This window comes from Tachypleus tridentatus, chromosome 2 (genome assembly GCF_004210375.1).
Source record: "Tachypleus tridentatus isolate NWPU-2018 chromosome 2, ASM421037v1, whole genome shotgun sequence".
Lineage (NCBI taxonomy): Eukaryota > Metazoa > Arthropoda > Merostomata > Xiphosura > Limulidae > Tachypleus > Tachypleus tridentatus.
In genome coordinates, this window is record NC_134826.1 from 74,341,665 (window position 1) to 74,365,025 (window position 23,361).

At 33.9% G+C, this 23,361-nt stretch overlaps 1 protein-coding gene across 2 annotated transcripts; it reads right to left on the reverse strand.

Moving 5' to 3' along the window:
• Nucleotides 1-715: 715 nt before the first annotated feature.
• On the reverse strand, nucleotides 716-21,481 carry LOC143244244 (uncharacterized). 2 transcript variants are annotated; one of them, XR_013024982.1, is made up of 3 exons: nucleotides 19,772-21,481; nucleotides 12,256-12,365; nucleotides 716-2,032 (listed from the first exon to the last, which is right to left on the reverse strand). XR_013024982.1 is itself a non-coding variant. In XM_076488556.1 (2 exons), the coding sequence occupies exon 1, from the start codon at nucleotides 21,294-21,296 to the stop codon at nucleotides 19,773-19,775; it is 1,524 nt and encodes a 507-aa protein (XP_076344671.1). In that variant the 5' UTR covers nucleotides 21,297-21,481; the 3' UTR covers nucleotides 718-2,032; nucleotide 19,772. The 2 variants fall into 2 exon arrangements, 1 of the variants encoding a protein (XP_076344671.1); XM_076488556.1 differs by lacking the exon at nucleotides 12,256-12,365 and having other exon boundaries at nucleotides 718-2,032.
• Between the last annotated feature and the right edge of the window lie 1,880 nt (nucleotides 21,482-23,361).

A 23,361-nucleotide genomic window follows, 5' to 3' on the forward strand; every position in this document is an offset into this window, starting at 1 on the left:
GCTTTGCGCGAAATTCAAAAACAAACCAAACCAGATTTTATCACAGTTATGGTGCCCCTTTCTGTATGACTCCTGTCTTCGGTTATTCTCCTCTGACAAAAATCGGATGTGCTGACTAGCAGTCATGAAATCACGATAATGGTTCATGATAGGGGTCGTGTTTACACGAGATCTCAGGTACGAAACACCTGGTTTAGTAAATAATGATGAGGAACCAATTCAGCAGTAAACTACTGAAAAACATGTAGCATCCAACTGAATGTATTTAACGTATGTAGCTTAAAATGTAATCCACCATAAAGGGAATAGGGATCGTTAAAAAGTACACAGATATGTTAAATCAATATGCGTATATGTTTTCAAGCCAAAATCTGAGGACTCTAAAACTAAGAGGTAAATATTATTTTCTCAAGCTATAAATCTCTATTTTAACCCCCCTAAAATTGATAAGCAGCGCATATATAAAGTCAAAATATAGATTTGTAGTTTGAGAAAATAATGTATATACGATTTCTAATCTAGTTTATCTATTATTTTAGAGTTCCTAGTTGTAGGCTTGAAAATATGATATTTGCATTTTAATTCAACTTGTTTACTTTTTGACGACCTCTATTCCCTTTTTTATATTAAAAAATAATTATTTTATATAGATGTCCTTTCTTTGCGCATAAAGAAACAATTCGAAAGAAATATTAAATCATGACAATTTTTAATTAACTTCGGGTTACTTAAGTATAACCCCAGTCGATAACAAACCACTGTGAATATATTTACAAAATTTAAAAATCTAACATAATACGAAAAATATTACGTATTTCTTTATTTTGTACAAACTATGAGTAAATATATTATCAAACAAATATAAGTAACTGAAGTACTAGTTATATAATAAAAGAAATTATGATTTTAGATTTTCTTTCTTAATTCTCTTCAATTTTTCGTATACACGAAGAACTTCGGAATGTTATTTCAAATCAAGCAGAAACAATAAATTAACCCCTAGGGGCGTATATTATTTTGTGAAAAGTTTTATCAATCTTAGAATATTACAAAAACAAACAAATAAACAAAAACTCAAGTTTTTTAATAAAGAAGGTTTTGGGTTTACTTACAAAATAATTTTTAGATTAACAAACAAATACATAACCTCCAAAACATTTAAAGTTTGTACATTTACAGTTTTGACATAAACAGATAAGCGAACCTTGTTATTATCCTCCAAAACAAAACAATGGTAGTTGTAAATAAACACCCTCCATAAAAGTTATAAAAACAACAAGACACTTATTTTACTTACCAGCCATCATATAATGTCCGTTAGATGAAATATAATATTATTATTAGACGTACTTTTTTTTACAATAAAAATTGATACAATTTAAAATGTAAAAGAAAAACTTATTATCAAAATGCAAAGATATTTATGGTCAAAACCTGTTGAACTTTTGCTGGCAATAATTCTTGGGAGCAAAAACCAGTGATGTCCTTGTTATCTAACATCTTTCTTGAGCAAATTACTCCAAAGTTTATGCTCTGCAAATACGCCCATAACAAGTATTTATTATACTTGCACTAAGCAGTAGTTAGTGCAGTAAGCACTACATCAATTACCACGGTAGTTATTCACAATCAAAGGAAATGTTACATGAACATCTCAAACCTTAAAAGTAGTTTTATCCATCATATGACGTGCTTAAACAGCACCTGTAACTAATAAACAGAAGTTTCTGCCTGAAGTCTACATATGTTCCTTGTTTGTGGTTTTTCATTAAGCATTACTTCTAAAGAACTTTTCATATTACGTCACGATCATGGGGAATAGATTTGGACAAAAGTGATACAATGCTCTCAGATGTTAGTCTCAATACGTAGCCAGGAGATGTCCAATAGGTCTACTTGATTTTTATTTCATCAGCACCTATGTAAGTAGTAATAAATTACAGTTCTGGCCGGTAGGTGTATTGAGCATTACAGTCAATTATCGGTTGAATTATTCATTACGTGACGCACTAACACTCTCTTCAACAGACAGCTGCAAAATAAAAAATAAAATGCCATTTAAACTCGTGATAAATAAAACCTTATTTTAACTTATTTAATCTTCCTTAAACTATACACAGATGAGAAGAATAAGTTAAAAGTTTTCAAACAACATTTTATTCCGTAAGACAATTTCTTTAGGCCTAAAACTAATTTAAACGTCAATTGTTATGGTGTGAAAGCCATTTACAAACTGACGAAGCATGATTATAATCAATTATAACTTGTCATTACATATTTTATTAGGACTGTCGTAATTTGAACACAAAATTCTTAATATAATCCGTTATAGATTTGCAGGAAATGGAAGAGTGCATAATATTCATATTTCAACTACGATATATTCATTTTACAATTGTCGACGACGTGTTTCGTTCAAACCACATCTCTTCTTGCCGACTTTGATATAACAAACAACACGATAGGGGTCGAAATATTATTGCAACATACTCTTTTAATTTTTGATAATCGCAAAAGGACTACATTAAGAATGTAGTGTTAAAAATACAATAGGCCTTATTTAATATCTTATAATGGTTATAATTTAATAACTGTCACTATTTTTTGTTTGAAATTAATAAAACGACCGCGAACTCTAGAGAATCTTAAAATTTGTTTTATTTGTTCAACATCTCATTAGGCCTGAAACTGTTTTTCTCATATTTAGATTTGATAACACTACGGTGAAATTACCTGATGATTAAATTACAAATTAAAGACATACAACAACTTCATAGTATATCATGTATTATAACAATTTCTTTTTGACAAAACAAACTGTATATGATACAGTACGAAATATACAAACAGGCAGGTGAATGATATGGTAAAACGGTCAAAAACTATTAATTAAAGAAAATGTATTTAACATAAAAAACAGTCGGTGTATACCTTTTACATGGTAGTAGTAAAGGCACCATTTATAGTATAAAAGTGCATGACAAACAAGTATTAAAATGCTAAGTCTTTAGGCCCATAACTTAAGATCACAGTGGCTATAGTTGAAAATATTAATATATTTCTTAATTTGTCATAATTATTCTAATTAATTCTAAGTAGTATGAGCCTGCATTTATTTGTTTTGTTGCCAAAGTATCAAGCAGTGATATAGTAGTTTTGATCTATGATACATATCTTAATATTAAACCCACAATTCCCTTTTATTTGCATTGGAAACTTAATGTAAAAAAAAGAAATATATATATAACAATAATAAATAATTAACTGAATAAAAATACATCAATTAATGAATTACAAAATGATATTAATAAAAAATAGAAGGTTGCTGCTGACCGGCTGTCTCTGTAGTCGTGAGGTTAGAAATTAGAGATGGCGCTATGAAACCTAATTAAGTGCGACAAGCGTACTTTCGACAGAACTCAATAACACTATGTAATAAAATTTTTACATTTTCTTGTTCCTGGGCAGAAAGTGTTATTTCCCAATTGCTTATGTCTAAAGTAAATGGAAAAGACCTATTTTTATCTTCAAACTTTGCTTTTGTAACCTGGGAGCAAATAACGAAAACATGATGGCAGACTATATTTGGGGGCTGATACGTAAAAGTGATTTACATTACAGCCGCAAATCTCGAAAAACTACTCACTTCTAAACATTTTTGTATAACTTTAGTATAAATACATGTAAATATTGATTCATATGTTGTTTTATTCAGACCTTATGTAAATGAAAATGTGCAAATTTTCCTGTTTTTACATATAAAATAGTTTTATTTCTAAATTTAATTATCCAGGTCACAAGAGCAAAGTTTAAAGAAAATAACTGACATTTTCTGTACTTTTACAACATAAGCAATTAAGATATAACACATACTATCAAGGAACAAAATTTGTGTTACATAGAGTAATTGGAGGGAGGAAAAACCTGTAATTTTGTCATTGTTAAAAAATATCTGTCGTATAACCATCATATCCTTAATTTCTAACTAAGGGAAACAAAATTTAGTTTTAATTCTTGAAATGTGGATTACAGTTTCTTTAAAGCATGGTTTCTGAACTATGTTCATCATAAGCATTTTATCAGGCATTAAAATGCCATTATAACCATAGAAAACGATATGACGGGATTCTGGTAGGCAAGCTATTGGTTGAATGTAATTTTCAATATTTAAGTTAAATCATTGATTGGTTTTCAAAGATGCAGTTTTGAACTCTTTTTTTATTTGTATATTTTCAAGAACCATTTATTGTAAAGAGGGACTGAGGACTGTTAAATATTATATATATTTTCAATTCAAAACATTCTAGTTCTAGAGTTTAATAAGTTCTTACCGTTGTTGGCTCGGCAGTAACTATGGAGACTTATGACTCTACATCTTGGGTTTGAATACTCGCGTTGAACAGAGCAAAGAGTCCATTCTGTAGTTTTGTGTTTAACAATAAATTAATTGAAAAACGTTTAATATATTCTCAATATTTGCAGCTGTAATTAGACACGAACTCGGTTAAAAGATTGGGTAACGAGCCAGAAGTTTGTACTTGAAAAAAACAACAGCAACAGCTCGGAACCATTTTATTTGCCATTTTGCCGCGACTAAAAAATACGAGTTTTTTTATATTACGTTTAGAATGTTTTCAAAATTTTCCAACATTATTTGTCACAGAGATAAGCATATGTATTTGTGTTGTCGCAGGCATGTAACAAGACGTGATCATTTATTGACAGTCTGAAGAAAATCCTAGGAATACATTAATTTATCAGTAAATCTTTAATAAATTATAATAGTCATCATAGAGTGAAATATATGCCAATAAAGTTAAAAGAAAAATACAAAATGTTTGCACTTAAATATATCTATATTACACACAAAAGTGTTTTCATTTAAATATATTTTGCAAAGTTGGTGTGTTACGTAGAAGTAACATCGTCCAGTTGAGGAATAAACAAAAATAATTCCATGGTTTATTTAGAACGTTATCTGTAGATACGACCACTCGACTAGTGAACTGAAGCATTTTTGTATGTGTGTTAAAGTTACAAAACTAGATTTGTTACTTGTGTATTACAATGTATAATAGAGGGTTAAAGTGTGGAATGAAAGTTTTTAAGCTCCTTTGCTAGTTGAGGTGTGAATAAAACATAAGGGTTAAATGCTGGAAAGCTGAATGACTTCAAGCTCTTTTTTTTTTAAATAAAAGAACATAAAATCCTAAAAGTAAGTCAGTGATCATCACGTGTTTAAGCCAGTGTAAGGCTTAGAAGGCTGATTAATAGTGCAGCATGGTGATTGATTTACGTTTTTTCTGCTTGTTTAGTTGTTTGAATTAAGTACACAACTACACAATGGGCTATCTGTGCTCTGCCCACCATGGGTATCGAAACCCGGTTTTTAGGGGTGTGAGTCCACAGACATGCCGTTGTGCCACTAGGGGCACGAGCGTTGTTTTTATATAAAGGCTAATTTGAATACCTGTCCATCGGACTGGTGAAATAAAACCAGATTGTAACAAAGGATAGGAAAATGTGCTTCTGTTTTTTTTTTCTTAACATAATAAACATTGAAAATGTAATAAAAATACACAAAGGCGCTAAAGCTAAAAGGAAAGACATAGTGTGTTCAATAGTTATATGACTATGAAATTATAGAGGTTTTTCTAAATCCTCATCTCATGACCTTATTCATGTCACCCTGTTTCACATTTGGCGCTGATTGATAAAAAACGTGGAAACATAAGGAACAAATAGATACACACTTATTGACGTTTATTTATATACATATTTAAATTATCACTTGTGTGACGTATAAATGTTTGTTTGAGCTTATATACAAAGATAGACAGTGGGCTATCTGTGCTCTGCCTTCCACTGGTATCGAAACCCGGTTTCTAGCGTTATAAATCTGCGGACATACCGCTGTGCCACTGTTCGTACATACACAACAGTGCATTTTGACACATCTGTCTCTAAGTGTACAAAGCAGTACTAATGTTTTCCAACGGATGAAAAGTGATATTTTGTTTTTATTTATTATTATTACTTAAATTTATGAGATTTTGTATTCTAATACAAGTTATTAAAAAGAAAAACACACAGAAAATAAGTTATTGAACTTTTTTGTAACTGATACGTGTACAATGAATCATAGGAGATGTGATATAGTTTTATTAAAGAAATAAATGTATGAAATAATAAAGTTGGAGTTGTGATCCGCAAGGCTGCGCCACCGGATGTAGCCGGTTCAACCGCCAGTATGTCTGGGCCCACAATATCATTACTCACTCACCTTGGAGCAATCAGTTGACGGGTGCTAAGAACACAAGTGGTTGACAGAGGTGTCTACAGAGGGCGCTAAACGAAAACAAAGCAAACGAGATATCCAAGGTCGCAAAACTGTTAAAGGACTTTTGTCGACTATATATATATATATTACAATAACAATGATACTTGTTTGACAAGAGTTTTAAACTGATCCTGACAGAATGTGTACTACGTGTGCTAAACACATATAAGTAGTGCATACGGAACTAAAAAAATGTTCGTCACTCACTCAAGGGCGTCGGCGGAAATTTCTCACGTATTTTGATATATTTAAATGAGTTATAAAGCTAGATCAGAGACAACAGGATTTAGGCATAAAAATTACTAATTTCGAATTTTTGACCAGAGAAAGCGATGTGGTAAGAGATAGCAACCAGTTATCATAACTAGTTACTTTTGTTTTAGTTTGCCCACCCGGAAGCGCCAGGGGTTCGATTCCCCTCGGTGGGCTGAGCAGATAGCCTGATGTGGCTTTGCTATAAGAAAAATACAAATACAAATACAAATGTTTTAGTTTGAGTGGTTAAAAAGTGTCAAACTAGCAAACACTACGGGGTTAGTCCATAAAGTTAGTTGGTAAGCCTCGGGCTTATTAAAACCGTAAGCCAGGAATAATACATAATTATAAACCGAATAACAGGACTGACGGTTACTCTTTCAAAGTGCTCGCAGATGAAACGCGGCTTCAGTCCATAATATCTTGAAGACGAAAGGCGGAAGACTTTCGAAACGTCGTCCTCTACACTTGTCTCCACAACAGACAGTTAACATCCATTCTATAAAGTTTCATCATGAATACTCTGCCTAAACAATCTATCAAAGCGTATATACTAAACAATCTACCAAACCGTATATACTAAACCAGTGGTTCTTAACCTGGGGGCCGTGACCCATGGGGGGTCGTGGAAGGTTTGGGAATTATTGGGGAAATCATGGAGAGTTTGTAGTTTTTGTGGCAAGTGCCTGTAACTGCCACCAATGAGAAACGCTGAAGTGCGGCAGTTGAACCGCGTCGAGATGCTTGTTGCGTAACCGCCTGTCTAATTTTGAGTAAAATTTTCATATATTACGTTTTGCGTTGCTTAAATTTTTTTAACTATATAATATTAATAATCGAACTTAAAAGTTAAATATCAATGTTTCCATCGCATTTAGTATATTTTCTCATTATATATATATATTATATTATATCAATCCTCACACTGAGTGAATAAGTAGGTTTTGTATGATGTTCAGTAATTCTATGGATTTTCCATTTGTTTAGCACTTGTAGAATTTCTCAAGGTCATTTATTTGTAACATTTTCAATAAATTAGGATCTTTATATAGTTTTGTTTTATTCTACCTTTACACAAAGTTCACCATTACAAAAATTATTATACAGGTCACGGTAATACTCTGGAGATTCTCAGAGGGTAAGACGATGAAAAAGGTTAAGAACCACTGTACTAAACAATTTGTCAAAACGTATATACTAAACAATCTACCAAAGAGTATCTACTAAACAAACTACCAAAGCGCATATACTAAACAATCTGTCAAAGCGTATATACTAAACAATATACCAAAGAGTATATACTAAACAATCTATCATAGAGTACATACTAAACAATCTACCAAAGCGCATATACTAAACAATCTGTCAAAGCGTATATACTAAACAATCTGTCAAAGCGTACATACTAAACAATCTATCAAAGAGTACATACTAAACAATCTATCAAAAAGTACATACTAAACAATCTGTCAAAGCGTATATACTAAACAATCTGTCAAAGCGTATATACTAAACAATATACCAAAGAGTATATACTAAACAATCTATCAAAGAGTATATACTAAACAATCTATCAAAGAGTACATACTAAACAATCTACCAAAGAGTATCTACTAAACAATCTACCAAAGAGTATCTACTAAACAATCTATCAAAGAGTACATACTAAACAATCTACCAAAGCGTATATACTAAACAATCTGTCAAAGAGTACATACTAAACAATCTACCAAAGAGTATCTACTAAACAATCTATCAAAGAGTACATACTAAACAAACTACCAAAGCGCATATACTAAACAATCTGTCAAAGCGTATATACTAAACAATATACCAAAGAGTATATACTAAACAATCTATCATAGAGTACATACTAAACAATCTACCAAAGCGCATATACTAAACAATCTGTCAAAGCGTATATACTAAACAATCTGTCAAAGCGTACATACTAAACAATCTATCAAAGAGTACATACTAAACAATCTATCAAAGAGTACACACTAAACAATCTGTCAAAGCGTATATACTAAACAATCTGTCAAAGCGTATATACTAAACAATATACCAAAGAGTATATACTAAACAATCTATCAAAGAGTATATACTAAACAATCTATCAAAGAGTACATACTAAACAATCTACCAAAGCGTATATACTAAACAATCTGTCAAAGAGTACATACTAAACAATCTACCAAAGCGCATATACTAAACAATCTGTCAAAGAGTATATACTAAACAATCTGTCAAAGCGTACATACTAAACAATCTATCAAAGAGTACATACTAAACAATCTATCAAAGAGTACATACTAAACAATCTATCAAAGAGTACATACTAAACAATCTGTCAAAGCGTATATACTAAACAATATACCAAAGAGTATATACTAAACAATCTATCAAAGAGTATATACTAAACAATTTATCAAAGAGTACATACTAAACAATCTATCAAAGAGTACATACTAAACAATCTACCAAAGCGCATATACTAAAAAATCTGTCAAAGAGTACATACTAAACAATCTACCAAAGCGCATATACTAAACAATCTGTCAAAGCGTACATACTAAACAATCTACCAAAGCGTACATACTAAACAATCTATCAAAGAGTACATACTAAACAATCTATCAAAGAGTACATACTAAACAATCTGTCAAAGCGTATATACTAAACAATCTGTCAAAGCGTATATACTAAACAATATACCAAAGAGTATATACTAAACAATCTATCAAAGAGTATATACTAAACAATCTATCAAAGAGTACATACTAAACAATCTACCAAAGAGTATCTACTAAACAATCTACCAAAGAGTATCTACTAAACAATCTATCAAAGAGTACATACTAAACAATCTGTCAAAGAGTACATACTAAACAATCTATCAAAGAGTACATACTAAACAATCTATCAAAGAGTACACACTAAACAATCTACCAAAGCGCATATACTAAACAATCTGTCAAAGCGTATATACTAAGCAATCTATCAAAGCGTATATACTAAACAATCTGTCAAAGCGTATATACTAAACAATATACCAAAGAGTATATACTAAACAATCTATCAAAGAGTATATACTAAACAATCTATCAAAGAGTACATACTAAACAATCTACCAAAGAGTATCTACTAAACAATCTACCAAAGAGTATCTACTAAACAATCTATCAAAGAGTACATACTAAACAATCTGTCAAAGCGTACATACTAAACAATCTATCAAAGAGTACATACTAAACAATCTATCAAAGAGTACACACTAAACAATCTACCAAAGCGCATATACTAAACAATCTGTCAAAGCGTATATACTAAGCAATCTATCAAAGCGTATATACTAAACAATATACCAAAGAGTACATACTAAACAATCTATCAAAGAGTACATACTAAACAATCTATCAAAGAGTACATACTAAACAATCTACCAAAGCGTATATACTAAACAATCTGTCAAAGCATATATACTAAACAATCTATCAAAGTGTATATACTAAACAATCTATCAAATAATATCTATCTATAATTTAGGCTCAGAAAGTAATTTAAAAATTAATTTCTACATAGGGAAAGCAGAAAAATAAGTAGAAGATAAAACTTCCCTTAACGACAGGTTTCAGTAGAAAGATTATTACGTCCCTTCCACCGAGAGAGATGTTGCACTTTCTATACTTCAGTCCAGTACGCCAAGGTACATCTCATGATTTTGTAGATCATGTACTTCAGTCCAGTACGCCAAGGTACATCTCATCATTTTGTACATCATGTACTTCAGTCCAGTACGCCAAGGTACATCTCATGATTTTGTAGATCATGTACTTCAGTCCAGTACGCCAAGGTACATCTCATCATTTTGTACATCATGTACTTCAGTCCAGTACGCCAAGGTACATCTCATGATTTTGTAGATCATGTACTTCAGTCCAGCACGCCAAGGTACATCTCATGATTTTGTAGATCATGTACTTCAGTCCAGCACGCCAAGGTACATCTCGTCATTTTATCTATCATATACTTAAAACCAGTACGTCAATGTACATCTTCTCACTTTGTAGGTCATACAAGGGCTGTTCAAAAAATACGCGGACTGACGTCATAAAACAAAATGTACTTTATTTAGAAGTTACAGGTCTGGGACCCCTTCAAAGTACTCTCCTCCCCAACGCACACACTTATCCCAACGGTGTTTCCACTTGTTGAAACAGTCCTGGTACGCTTCTTTTATAATGTCCTCCAGCTCCTTCGTCGCATTTGCCTTAATCTCGGGAATCGTCTCAAATCTTCTTCCTTTCAAGGGTCTTTTGAGTTTGGGGAACAAGAAAATATCTCAAGGAGCAAGGTCAGGTGAGTAGGGGGGTGGGGAAGAACAGTGATCGAGTGTTTGGCCAAAAACTCACGAGTTCTGAGGCACAAACTTCGCAGCAACGCGGTGCATCTTCAATTTTTCGGTCAAAATCTCGTAACAAGATCCAAATGATATCCCACACTCTTCAGCAAGCTCCCTGACAGTCAGACGTCGATTTGCCCGCACCAGGGTGTTGATTTTGTTGAAGTGTGGGTCGTCAGTTGACGTGGAAGGACGTCCAGGACGCTCATCATCTTAAATGGACTGTCGACCATCCTTAAAACGTTCATGCCACTTGAAACATGCCGTACGATTCATAGCAACATCACCGTAAGCCGTGTTAAGCATAGCAAAAGTTTCAGTCGCAGAGTTTTTACGTTTAACACAAAATTTCACAGTGAGTCGTTGCTCCTTCAGGTCATTCATTCTGACATCCGCCAAATGAAAAAATCGCACTTCACTTAAAACCGCGTAGCTAATAAACAAATGAAGATATCTGCAATCGGGAAATAGCGTCGTAATTAGCTGATCTGTGCGAACCTAGCGACACCAAGCGGATTCCCCTGGAACCAACTGGAGCCGCGCAATTCAAACAGTCCGCGTATTTTTTGAACATCCCTCGTATACTTCAGTCAAGTACGCCAAGATACATCTCATCATTTTGTAGGTCATATACATTAGTCCAGTACGTCAAGGTACATCTTATCGTTTTGTATTTTTTAGGCTCCTGTTGCGATTTCAGGGAGTCAAAGGTCAAACATAATGAAAACTACGTATTTTATTCTGCTATTTCTTCACATTTTGACCTGCCCAGATGACACTTTGTACAAAAAATATTTGCGACATCCCTCACCCCTTCCAGGATTTCGACCTATTCTGCGATCTTACACAGTTTAAAAAATTAAAGGTACAAAATTCCTCAAAGTAAACCTACCATTCTTCTATACTTCGAGCAATCTAAATGAGACTTCACACGTCGCGACAGCGTTTAGAGACTGAAACAGACATAATTGGGATTCGTGACCTTCTTACCATTTTACAGAGGTCAAAGTAGAAAAAAAAAAAGGAATACCAGTGTACAATATATGTTTTGTTAGAGACATTGTCACTTTATGCACTTATCTTGGTTCACCCGTTCTACACGTTGAAAGAAAGTCTCGCAAATTGTTATGAGTAGGTTTTCAGACATGATGTGTATACGAAATATTCTTTTAAAGACTGCCATCGCCGGCCAGGCTAGTTTTTGTTTCAGTTTTCGAGCTCATAATTTGAATATTCCGTGTGTCGGTTTACTCACATAAGAAAATAAATATCTTCTCATCTTTTGCCTTATCGGTGACGTAACTTTGGTTTGAAAAGTAAGGAAGGGTGAAGTAATTCTTCAGCTGGGGTTTGCAAGGTTGTAGCCTGTGGAAAAAAAAAACGGTCCTTAAAATATTCCGAGGAACCCGTGTACATTAAGCTCACGTCTCCTATGATTGTAATCAACAGTTCTTTAGACAGGAGAATGTTTAAATGTAGAAAGCTGTTAAGGAAATGACTTATTAATGGAAGGTGACTAATATTATTTTAGTATTTAAAATTATAAGTATTTACAAAACAACACTGAAGTGAATGTTGAAGCAGCATCCAGGGGGAACTTGTTGAGTTGTTAAGTTGAAATTCTGTACCAAGTCTATGAAATTACGAAGGGAAAGAAAGGAGGGATAAATCCAGTAGCCCTTATTCCTCAGGGCTAAGTTTGTGCACACCAGACCTTTCCTTGTTCTCTTGTGCTCTTTCAAACTGTGACGAGTGCATGGCACGTTGCGGTAACGCCAGAAAAAGTGGGTTAAGTCAACCAAGTCGGCCACATTTCATTTATGTAACCACCTCCATGAATTAACTGTGGAATGTTGGCAGGCTTGGCAGTTTCCTATAGGAAACTCTGAGGTGAGCATAGCCACCTAGCGTTTGTAGTCTATAGCGTTCTCGCGCTGAAAAATGGCCAAGACAACAAGTCATGTTATAAACCGGAATGTTCGTTACCCCAAGTGTAGTTAAATACAGTTAGGTAGATAGAATTTTAATACATACGTATATATAACATATGCATGTAAAATATATCTGAGAACTTACTAACGTATTCATCGTTTAATTTGTAGGCGTGGCACACTGGCCTGTCGTTTAGCTGTAATTAAGCACAAAGCTACACTATGGGTTATCTGTGCTCCGCCTACCTTGGGCATCAAAACTCGGTTTCTAGCATTGTAAGTCCACATAATCTAAAAAACAATCGAGTGTTTACTTTAAAGTGCACACGTCTCTCTCTGTCTTTTCTTCCTTCCAGAATTCAGTTTAGATCTAACTGCCTCAAATTATTTTTGTGTGAACGAATTCATACTTTGCTGAAGGACTAATACTATATGGCAAGACAGCAAAAAGTTACGTCATTATTAATGTTGACTCCCATCATATCAAAATATAGCATTACAAAATACGTGCGATGTTAAGATATATTTAACTCTATATAACTAAACACTCAAAACATTCTCAGGGTTTGGAAACAGTTAACAATTTAACCCTCAGTTTTATGGATTTAGGCTATGTTATTTTAGCCTTGCTTGTATAAGCTCATGTTATTTTAGCCCTGTTTTTATAAGCTCGCTTCTACAAAGTGTTTACGTACAGAAAGTTACAAAGTGTTGTAAAAACTTGTATAACCTTGAGTAATCTATATTACTGGCACCCTAGAGCTTATACTAGACTGTTCCACGACTTTATTACAACCTGTTATCATCATAAGTACAGAGTTCCAGAGATTTATCTCCCCTTTAAATACAAGCTTTCAGGAACTTATCATCACAACTACAAGATTTCAGGGACCTATCGACAGAACTATAGGCTTTTAGGGACTTACAATCACAACTAGAGGATTTCAGGAACTTATTATCACAACTAAAGATTTTCAGGAACTTACCATCACAGCTAAAGGTTTTCAGGAACTTACCATCACAACTAAAGGTTTTCAGGAACTTATTATCACAACTAAAGATTTTCAGGAACTTACCATCACAACTAAAGGTTTTCAGGAACTTACCATCACAACTAAAGGTTTTCAGGAACTTACCATCACAACTAAAGGTTTTCAGGAACTTACCATCACAACTAAAGCTTTCAGAAACTTACCGTCACAACTACAGGCTTTGAGGAACTTACCATAACAAGTATAAACTTCCAGGGATTTACCATCACAACTAAAGGTTTTTCAAGCATTTACCAATATCAATATTGTTATCATAATCCATAGTTATTGGTAAAATAAAATCGCTTGTGCTTACAAAAATTCTATTTTAGAAGGTATTATCTTACATTTATATAATTTCAGTGTTACGCTAACAAGATGACTACCATGGAATAAATAGTAACCACTGTCTTTGATGGACTACATACAGTGCTCGAGTTTAGGGGTCACGTCGTTCTCATTGTTAAAATAACATTGCGCAGTGGGACATTTCCAGAGATTATATTTCTTGGAGAGATTTTTTCTTAACGAAGGCAGGTGTGTACTGATTCTTCCTGTACCAACCTTCGGTAATGTTGGTTTACAGTTTGCTCCTAATGTTAGTTTTATACAGAATTATTGTTAGATATTACTTTTAATCTAATCAGTGTCGTATTATATAATTAAACTCACGTACGACATTTTATTGTATTTGTGGAGTTCCCCTTGTTATGTAGTTACAAACTATCTTAATCACAAAAAAGAACAGTCTCAAGGAACTACACAAGTTAGTTAAACCATCACACATACCTTTAAGAAGTTAACATCCAAATGCACTTCAGAGAGTTAACCATAAGGTTCGCTTTCTGACATGGAGTTAACCATCACTCATACCTTTAAGAAGTTAACATCCAAATGTACTTCAGAGTGTTAACTACGATGTTTACTTCATGACATGGTGTTAACCATGACACATACCTTTAAGGGCTTTAAAATACAAATGTACTTCAGAGTGTTGACTACGATGTTTACTTTATGACATGGTGTTAACCATGACACATACCTTTAAGGGCTTTAAAATGCAAATGTACTTCAGAGTGTTAATCATGATGTTTACTTTCTGACATGGAGTTAACCATCACACATACTCACCTTTAATGAATTAACAAGAAAACGAACTTCAGAAAGTTGACCATAGAATGTGCCTTGTTTCACGGAGGTAACCACCTCACGTACTTACTTCAGGGTTTAAACCAGTGGTTCTTAACCTTTTTCAGTGTTTGCACCCCTTTCAAATCAGTAATCATTTCTCGCACCCCCTGGAAACTTAGGAAACTTCTTCTTAGGAGAAATATAAAGCATACTCTTATGTAAAAATATAGATTTGCTTTAATTATTCATGGGCATCCTCGCACCCCTTGGGAATCATCTTCGCACCCCCTAGGGGTGCGGGCACCCCTGGTTTAAACGAACAAGGAATTAGCCACATGCTTACCAGCCTTCATAAACCATGTATATATATATATATATATTTTTGTAGACTAGAATGAACTAATTTCACAGTTTGAAACCAGGAGTTAACAAAACAAAAACCTTCTCCACCTGTACCAGTCTTTGTTTTCTTATCAGTGATTTATTTTACGTATCTGGTAATAACAAAAATAGCTTATAGGTGCCGTCATGCAAGGAAAAGAAAGTTTGTCAGGATGAAAAATTCCGAATGACGCCAGAGAGCAAACAGAGAGCACAGAATTCAAGTTTTCGCTCTGAACCAAAAAATCACGTTAGAAGAAGGTCGATAAAACAAGAAACACGTTATTCTAAACATTTTATTTCTCCAGGGGTCGATAGGGCTTATTCTTGAATGTCGTTAAAAGTGCAGCCCATATCATTCACATGAAGACCTCTGTTGTTAGGTAAATATTAATTACAAACGTTGCATCGTACACACTGCGGGCACGTGCCGATCTTTAACGTCTGGTGTAAGTAGTGGCATGATTGGTCATAGACTGGACGAACTTAAAACAAACATGAAGAAAACAATATCGATACTATTACTAAACACCATTCTAGAAAAAATATATAAATATAGATAATGAACACCATTCTATAAACAAATAAAATAATATTATTACTAAATACCATTCTAGAAACAAACAAAACTATATAAATATAAATAATGAACACCATTCTAGGAACAAACAAAATAATATAAATATAGATAACAAACACCATTCTAGGAACAAACAAAACTATATAAATATACATAATGAACACCGTTCTAGGAACAAACAAAATAATATAAATATAGATAATGAACACCATTCTAGGAACAAACAAAATAATATAAATATAAATAATGAACACCATTCTAGGAACAAACAAAATAATATAAATATAGATAATGAACACCATTCTAGGAACAAACAAAATAATATAAATATAGATAATGAACACTATTCTAGGAACAAACAAAATAATATAAATATAAATAATGAACACCATTCTAGGAACAAACAAAATAATATAAATATAGATAATGAACACCATTCTAGGAACAAACAAAATAATATAAATATAAATAATGAATACCATTCTAGGAACAAACAAAATAATATAAATATTGATAATGAACACCATTCTAGGAACAAACAAAATAATATAAATATAGATAACAAACACCATTCTAGGAACAAACAAAAGTATATAAATATACATAATGAACACCATTCTAGGAACAAACAAAATATAAATATAGATAATGAGCACCATTCTAGGAACAAACAAAATAATATAAATATAGATAATGAACACCATTCTAGGAACAAACAAAATAATATAAATATAAATAATGAACACCATTCTAGGAACAAACAAAATAATATAAATATAGATAACAAACACCATTCTAGGAACAAACAAAAGTATATAAATATACATAATGAACACCATTCTAGGAACAAACAAAATATAAATATAGATAACAAACACCATTCTAGGAACAAACAAAAGTATATAAATATACATAATGAACACCATTCTAGGAACAAACAAAATATAAATATAGATAACAAACACCATTCTAGGAACAAACAAAAGTATATAAATATACATAATGAACACCATTCTAGGAACAAACAAAATATAAATATAGATAACAAACACCATTCTAGGAACAAACAAAAGTATATAAATATACATAATGAACACCATTCTAGGAACAAACAAAATATAAATATAGATAATGAGCACCATTCTAGGAACAAACAAAATATAAATATAGATAATAAACACCATTCTAGGAACAAACAAAATATAAATATAGATAATGAACACCATTCTAGGAACAAACAAAATAATATAAATATAGATAACAAATACCATTCTAGAAACAAACAAAACTATATAAATATACATAATGAACACCGTTGTAGGAACAAACAAAATATAAATATAGATAATAAACACCATTATAGGACCAACAAAATAATATAAATATAGATAATGAACACCATTCTAGGAACAAACAAAATAATATAAATATAGATAATGAACACCATTCTAGGAACAAACAAAATAATATAAATATAAATAATGAATACCATTCTAGGAACAAACAAAATAATATAAATATAGATAATGAACACCATTCTAGGAACAAACAAAATAATATAAATATAGATAATGAACACCATTCTAGGAACAAACAAAATAACATAAATATAGATAACAAATACCATTCTAGGAAGAAACAAAAGTATATAAATATAGATAATGAACACCATTCTAGGAATAAACAAAATAATATCATTACTTAACACCATTCTAGGAATAAACAAAACTGTGTAAGTATACATAATGAACACCATTCTAGGAACAAACAAAACTGTGTAAGTATACATAATGAACACCATTCTAGGAACCAGAAATTTTATTTATCTCTAAGATATAAAAAATAACATACTTTGATTACAATAGATTGTCAAACAGAACGAAATAAGGAATATTTGCCCAATCTACCAATATAATTCCACTGTTTGTGTGCGTGTATGAAGACAGATAAATGTATATTATTTAGGCACATGTGTGTAAAAGTGAGTAGTGTTTCTTATCTACCTGAACGTGAAGGTAAATATGCCTTCTTTCTCTGCACGTGTAGATATGGGATGTGTATATTAAGGCAGGGAATATACACATGTGTGTGTGGCGGTAGGGAAAAATGCCCTATTTGCGTGTGTCCAGACAAATAATGTTGGTATCTTCGTATTTAATCATATCTGTTTGGAAGGCTGAGTCTCTGGCAATCAAATAGTAGCATCCAAACTAACATTTAGAGTGTAGGCACCGTAATGCATTGGTTGTATTACGATCCACCCAATGTGAGTTACATTGTGAAATGCTTTCTGGGTCATAACCAAAGTTGTGATGTGAAAGAGGGACATACACGTATGTTAGCGACTGACGTCTACTGAAAGCTACCGGTTATCTTCGCCACAAGGGATGTTTTATGTATTTGTTTGAAATTGAACACAATGCTACAAAATGCGCTATCTGTGCTCTGCCCACCACGGGTATTGAAACCCCGTTTCTAGCGTTGTAGGTCCGCAGACATACCGCTGTATCAGTGAGCGGCACGTAGGATGTAGTGAAAATTTTAACATTTATAAAACTAATATATTAACTTCAACTATTAACACGTAGTCGTCTTTAACTTTCTTTTGAAAAAAACACGCGCGCGCACACACGCACACAGATATATATCAAAACAGGGAATAACTAAGCTACGTTTTCCCAACCATCTCTTTAAATTCAGATATGAGTGACAATAAACCCAAATCTGGAACACCAGTCACGCCATAAGCTATGACGTCATATATAGTTGATTTATTGTTATTATTAAACGCTTCAGAGCATTTTGTATCAATAAAACATTCAAACCGACACAAATCACTGGGATGTTATTACGCTGTTTTAATCCTCAGAAATATTTGGCAAACAGGGGACCCTGGATCAGTTTAAACGATATTCTGGTTCGTGCCTGTTGACGGTCATCTGAACGAATGACCCTCAGTTTTGATTTAAACAGTCTCATAAATTCTGTGTAAATGTGAAGTAATACAGTTATTAACTAAGAGGCTAACATCAGAAATTGTATTTAGTGTTATTTCACAGTCCCGCATCTATTGAGAAGATAAACGTATAGCTAAGCTATAGCCTGGAATAAAATCCTCACTGTTCTCACACTACTCATTAAACAATATTTTACCAACTCAGTTACAATTTGTTCAGTAAACGCCTCTTTTGTTATATAATGACAATAACTAGGAATATTTAATTGATTGTTAATTTAATTTTGTTATATAATGACAATAACTAGGAATATTTAATTGATTGTTAATTTAATTTTGTTATATAATGACAATAACTAGGAATATTTAATTGATTGTTAATTTAATTTTGTTATATAATGACAATAACTAGGAATATTTAATTGATTGTTAATTTAATTTTGTTATATAATGACAATAACTTGGAATATTTAATTGATTGTTAATTTAAAAAGTGAGTTTTGATTAAGTAGGGGTGATGTATAGCTTCTAATTGCTATACTTTTCTGCCCAAAGTCAAACTGATATATTGATTTTGATGAGTAGTTCAATGTCAAAATACGGTAAGCTTCAGAGATTGTAACACTAAACTTCGTGTTTCGATACTATCCGTGGCAGAAAAAAAAGACATTGTACAGCTTTGTACGAAAAACAGAAATATTTACATATAAAGAATATCACATTTAACAAGCCATTAACATCTGTAGTTTAAAACCCATTACCTCATCTTTGATAGTTGGCGGTTTTCTTACGAATGAAGTTACTTCGTCCATTAATATTATCATCTCCAGTATCCTTGAGATTCAAACCTTTTATCAGCTGTACCAGTTCCAACTCTTTCTTGTCTCTGTTTGGGAATGGTTCCGATGACTCACCGTTAGGTTCATTGCCATCTCCAGAACTATTAGAAAGAAAGTTAAGATTGGCTAGGCTAGTGGACCTGGAGCGGTGTTCCTGCCGAATGGAGAAAGAGAAAGCCCTTTCGTTAATGTGACCCTTCTTGCGATATATTCCGGTATTGAAAGGAGATTCAAGCTCTGAAGAAGCCTTCCCTTTATCTTCACTCTTCTTTCTGTGTGTGACTTTAGGTGGCCTTGATGCCATCCCATAGTTCTGAAAAAGATAACTCTCGTGTGGGAACACTCCTGGTTGGTAAGATGCCGTAGGAGTGATCGGCCTAGCTGAAGGCATGTACACTGGTTCTTCAATCGGCACGATAGGAATACGTTCCCCCTTCTTTCCCCTACGCTCTGTGTACAGACCCGAACCGGCGTATAAAGTGTTTGATGGAACGGACATAAGAGGGGGTCCATGTGGTACTCCATTTGTTAGAGTCGCCCCCACTTCTTGCGATTTTTCCTTCTTTTTTAGTTTCAGTTTCTCTGATTTAGCTTTACTTTTCCTCTCTTTACCGGATATCGGAGTTACGTTGTGAGAAGGCAGCGGAGGAAGAGGCGGAAAGGGCACCTTTCGGGGTTGAAGGGACCTGGTTGACCCGACCCCTAGTGACTTAGCGCTGCGGATACTGCCGGTGCTGTCGAAGTACATTACTTCCTGTTCTGTTGGAGCTGCTCCCAGCCACACTTTGTAGTTCTCTCCGTTGACAGCAGAAGTTCGTGAGATGGTCCCTTGTTTAGATCCAGGGCCATATACGTGATCGTCGTGGCGCCAGTCTTCCACCTTCTGGATTACGTCCAGTCCAGAAACGGAGCGGCTTCTGCGTGTCTCCAGGTAATAAGGATTTTCCTCCAATTGGCGGGCTTGTACGTTGTCGGCATACGCATGGAAACAACAGCGGACCAAAGCATTAGCAGCTGCGTCTTTCTTGCATATGAACCCATGGCACTCCAAAACCTTTATACCATTGGTGCGTCGGAGGATGCATGCAAACAGCGGTGGATGGTTAGGGTTAGCATGTCGAATAAAGGGGCTATCTAGGGGAAGGAACTTTTCTACTTTTTCTCCATCTCTATCGGGCAGAACGACGTTTCGAACAGCGGCACAGTAATGTAAGGATTCGATAGCAAAAAATCTAGTTATAGGACGACTGGATTCGTCAACGTTTTCTAAAAGCAAACCGTTGCTCCAGACACTTAACCAAGAATCAATTCCTTTGGCGGTGAGCGGACCCTGTCCCGGATACAAGTCCCGTAGCGGATCCTGTATTCCTTGTAATCCATCCTTAGTAATGTGGGGCACAGCGGAGCCCAGGTAAAGAACACGACAACGGCAGATCGGGGTCGTCATTTCAGTGAAGAGAAAACATGTACAGTTACACGTGTTCCTAGCGCAACACGACACAGAATGATTATCTACTCTGAAGACAATGTCGTTTGTTTGTTACTAATCTTATGAAAGTCTTTGGATATTCGAAAGGGCGCGAAGAACAGAGTGAGTCCCTTTCTCTTCTGCGGTAGCGTTAACTCTGAGTTTGCCCGTGGATGGGTGACGGACGTACTTTTCTAATCCATTCGCTTACTGGTTCAGGTACGAGCCAATAACCGGTTGTCAACCAATTGGATTATTCGTATGGAAAATACCACGTCAACGCTTGTGAAAAGGAATTCAAGCACGTTGTGTTTCAAGGCCACCTGCTGATCTTGTTTGAAGCATTATTTTACGGATCGAAAACCAAAGCATGTTTTTATGCTATACGTAGTCACGCTTCTGTAAGAATTAATAAGAAAATATGCAACGTACCAAGTTAAACCGTACAAACTTCCTGATAAAAATCACACATCTGATCACAGAAGGCTAAGAAGAACTCAACTAAGTTTATGCCTGAGAATAATTCGAACAATTGAATTTAAATAATTGAGGTTGATAAAGTGCAAGGTTTCTGATAACGGGTGATTCTACTAATATTTAAATATTCCTTTAATTTATCTTAGATACTGCTCAATAACATATTTACACCTACAGTGCGAAAGCTTTTTTTGTTGTTAAGTGTTCTGTGTTTTTATTCAGTTAGACACAACGGATTCTTCAGGAGCGTTCCACTAAAACACAAACAGAAACTGACAACACAAAGCTTCTAATTAAATAAACACGACAAATCAATGTTATGAGGTCGTTTACGTCTAATATTAAAAGATTTTCCATACGCCAGTATGCAGTACGGAAATTCAATAAACTACACTGTGGTCTCAAACTGTACTTTATATGAATTGGTTGATAGATTTTATCAAAATTTCACATACAGTGGGCGAATTTCTTGAAGTTAGATTAATTTTATGAAACGTTACACACGTTTAAAATTTGTACTTAGTTTTATTTGTTATAACGCGTTACTGCTAATAAAAATCGTAATCTGAGGGTCGCGGGTTCAAATCCCCATCACATCAAACATGCTCGCCTTTCAGCCGTGGGAGCGTTATAAAGTTACGGTCAATCCCACTTTTCGTTGATAAAAAGATTAGCCCAGGAGTTGGCGGTGTGTGGTGTTGACTAACTGTCTTCCCTCTAGTTTTACACTGCTAAATTAGGGATGGCTTGTTTGTTTGTTTTGAATTTCCCTCAAAGCTGCACGAGGGCTATCTATGCTAGTCGTCCCTAATTTAGCAGTGCAAAACTAGAGGGAAGGCAGCTAGTGATCACCCCCCCCCCCACTGCCAACTCTTGGGCTACTCTTTCACCAGCGATTAGTGGAATTGACCGTAACGATATAACACCCCCTCTCAAGGCTGAAAGAGCGAGCATGTTTGGTGTGATGGAAACATACAGGTACACTAACAGAGTTATCAGATATATCCAATTTTATCTGCCACTAAATGGTATCAAATAATACACCTAAGAATAAGTATAACTGGAACTGAAATTCTAGCATCAACGACACCTAACGGTCAGAATAATTACCATCCATAATTTAGGTATAGCAGACCTTTACTTTAACTACTGTTGAACTTTATGTATCTTAGCTGTGTTTCTGTTTCTCTTTTGCCTATTTATGTAAAAAACATTTACTCGACTTGAGTTAACGAGATTAAAAAAACCAAAAATCGTTACTTGAACGTTGGTTTGGTATCTGGCCGACAGACAAATCAACTCTTGATGACTTCAAATAAACGTGGACCATAGTAAAGATGAAAGTTTGCTGTTTGTACTTGGGTCCATCACATGGATTTGACTTTTTGTGGTCAGTGTCACACAGAGATTGTATTTCACTGAGAAAACTTTTAGTTGCATTTGTCTGTATGTATTTGTGTCTGATTACCCATCTACTTTTGTTTTCAACAAACCTTTTTTTGAATTTATTACTATATCCAAAAATAACAAGCTGCTATCACCATGCTTGGCAGTTGGGATGACTTTG